The 2,302-nt window shown below is 62.3% G+C and overlaps 1 protein-coding gene across 1 annotated transcript in view; it reads left to right on the forward strand.

The window, feature by feature from the left end:
- Positions 1-234: 234 nt before the first annotated feature.
- ZNF414 (zinc finger protein 414) overlaps positions 235-2,302 on the forward strand; it is a 4,764-nt gene continuing 2,696 nt past the window's right edge. Inside the window, exons 1-5 of the mRNA XM_010004202.1 lie at positions 235-334; positions 729-815; positions 893-1,000; positions 1,408-1,513; positions 1,774-2,243. Of these exons, the coding sequence (XP_010002504.1) occupies positions 235-334; positions 729-815; positions 893-1,000; positions 1,408-1,513; positions 1,774-2,243 (871 nt within the window). The remainder of the gene's footprint in view (positions 335-728; positions 816-892; positions 1,001-1,407; positions 1,514-1,773; positions 2,244-2,302) is intronic.

A 2,302-nucleotide genomic window follows, 5' to 3' on the forward strand; every position in this document is an offset into this window, starting at 1 on the left:
AATGCTGCAGAGCCCCAGTGACACCAGGATCTCCTGCCACTTTGGTCTGGGAGGTCCCTGGGCAGGAGGGTCAGTCCCAGAGCCACAGGACACTGAGGAGGAGGAGGAGAGGGAGGCAGTCACCATCTCTCCATGCCAGCATTTAAACTCCTGCCCTTGTGTTTGGTGCAGCATCTCCAGGAGAAGACCCTGTTGGTGACACGTTCCTCACCCTGTGCCCATCCCGACCAGGCCATGAAGACAGAGAAGGATGAGGCTGTGCCCACCTTCCCCCTGGGGGGTAAATATACCAGAGAGGGGGCAGGTGAGTCCCTTGTGCCTTGGGGAGAGGCTGGTGAGAGGAGTCAGGCCAGGATGGGAGGGAGAAGCTTTTGCTGCTGTGACTCTGAGGCCCCTTTGGGCAAATCCCACCCCAGAAGGGTGGCTGGGAGCACCCTGAGGGTGTCCATGGGGCATCACCCAACACGTTGGAGGCACCAGCAGCTTTTGCCTTCATCAGCTTTTTCTAGAGCACCTCTTACCACCCTGGAGGGCTCCTCCCTCTCCAGCACCTTTAGCTGCTGATCCTGAGTCCAACCATGACAACCTCCCAAGCCAGAGCCTGCCTGGTTCCCTGAAGGACAGGGAGGAGGGTGAAGAAGGAGGTGGTTTAGGCAGGGGCTGAGGCTCAACGCTGCCTGTGCTGCCTGCTCTGCCTGTACCTGCTCCCAACAGCCTCTCCCTGGCAGGTTGCAGCGAGGTGGCTCTGCCCATGCTGAAGGCTGCAGGGACCCCAGCCCAGGAGCTGCGCCTGCTGAAGCGCAGACCTGTCCCAGGTGAGCCCGAGCCCAGCCCTGCCCAGGGAGGTGACACCAGGGCAGGGACCAGGCCAACTCATCTTGTCTCCTTCCAGGGAAGCATTACCAGTGCTCAAGCTACGGCTGCAAACTGGCCTTTCCCAGCATGCAGGAGCTGATGGACCACCTGAAGGTTCACTACAGACCCACGCAGTCCCTCGAGGGTGAGGCCGGGACACGCTGCCTTGCTCCTGGGGGGGCCTGGCAAAGTGGGGCTTGCAGCTGAGCCAGAGCTGGTGATGGTGCCTGTGCCTCCAGGAGATGCTCCCCAGCACTGGGTGGGAGTGGGGAGGGCACGGGAGGTGCTGGAGATCTGTTGGTGGGGCAGCCCTGGGGGTGCAGCACAGCCAGGTTGTTGCTGACTCTTCCCTGTGAGGGTGGTGAGAGCCTGGAACAGGTTGCCCAGGGAAGCTGTGGCTGCCCCATCCCTGGCAGTGTTGAAGGGCAGGTTGGATGGGGCTTGGAGCAACCTGGGCTGGTGGGAGGTGTCCCTGCCCATGCAAGGGGGTTGGAACTGCATGATCTTTTAGGGTCCCTTCCAACTCAAACCCTTCTGCGATTCTTTGCTCAGGCAAAACCTTCCAGTGCCCCACGCTGGGCTGCACAGAGACCTTCCCCAGCATGCAGGACCTCATGGCCCACATGAAGGTGCACTACAAGCCAAACCGCTACTTCAAGTGAGTCCCTCTGGTCCCCTTCCCCATCCCCTGCCCCTCTCCCACCTCCCTGCACCCACCTCCACCCTCACATCCTCCCTGGGGGGTCACCCAGCAGCTCCCAAGCATCCCCAGGCACTGCAGCTCCCACCTGTGCAGACACCCCCACCCCACATCTTGGAGGCAAACCCTGGAGGGGGTGTGGAGGCAGGGGGTGGGGGTGTGGGGGTGTGATGCAGAGGGGACTGTCACCCTTCAATGCCCCCTGTCTGTCCCTGCAGATGTGAGAACTGCCTGCTGCGCTTCCGGACACACCGCTCTCTCTTCAAACACCTTCACGTCTGCTCTGACAGCACCACCAACCCCCCTCACCCTCCCCGAGCTGACAGACCCTCTTTACCTGCTACCTCCTCCTCCACCCTGGAAAAAGAAACCCCGGTCAAACCACCTGAAGGGCTTCCCAAGCTTCCTAACATGATCCGACCCCAGGAGACCGAAGCCGCCCTGCCCGACCTGCCGGGCTCCCTGCTCTCCCCCACCTCCCACCCCTTCCCGCTGCTGGAACCCAACCTTTTCGGCCCACCATCCTTGAGTCGGTTCTCAGGACCACCCCCTTCCTCAGTGCCGGGCTCTTTCCTCTCCTACGTGCCCCCCACGGCCCTGGGGCTGGCCCAGCCCCCTGCCCAGCATCGCCCCCGGCCCTGCCTGCCCGGCCCTCCCGGCTCCAACGCCGTCTGGAAGAAAAGCCAAGGTGAGCACTTTTTTTGGGGGGGAGGAGGCAAAAAACCTTCTGCTCCTGCCTTGACCAGC

The sequence above is a fragment of the Chaetura pelagica genome, unplaced genomic scaffold (genome assembly GCF_000747805.2).
Source record: "Chaetura pelagica isolate M959 unplaced genomic scaffold, ChaPel_1.0 scaffold1258, whole genome shotgun sequence".
NCBI lineage: Eukaryota > Metazoa > Chordata > Aves > Apodiformes > Apodidae > Chaetura > Chaetura pelagica.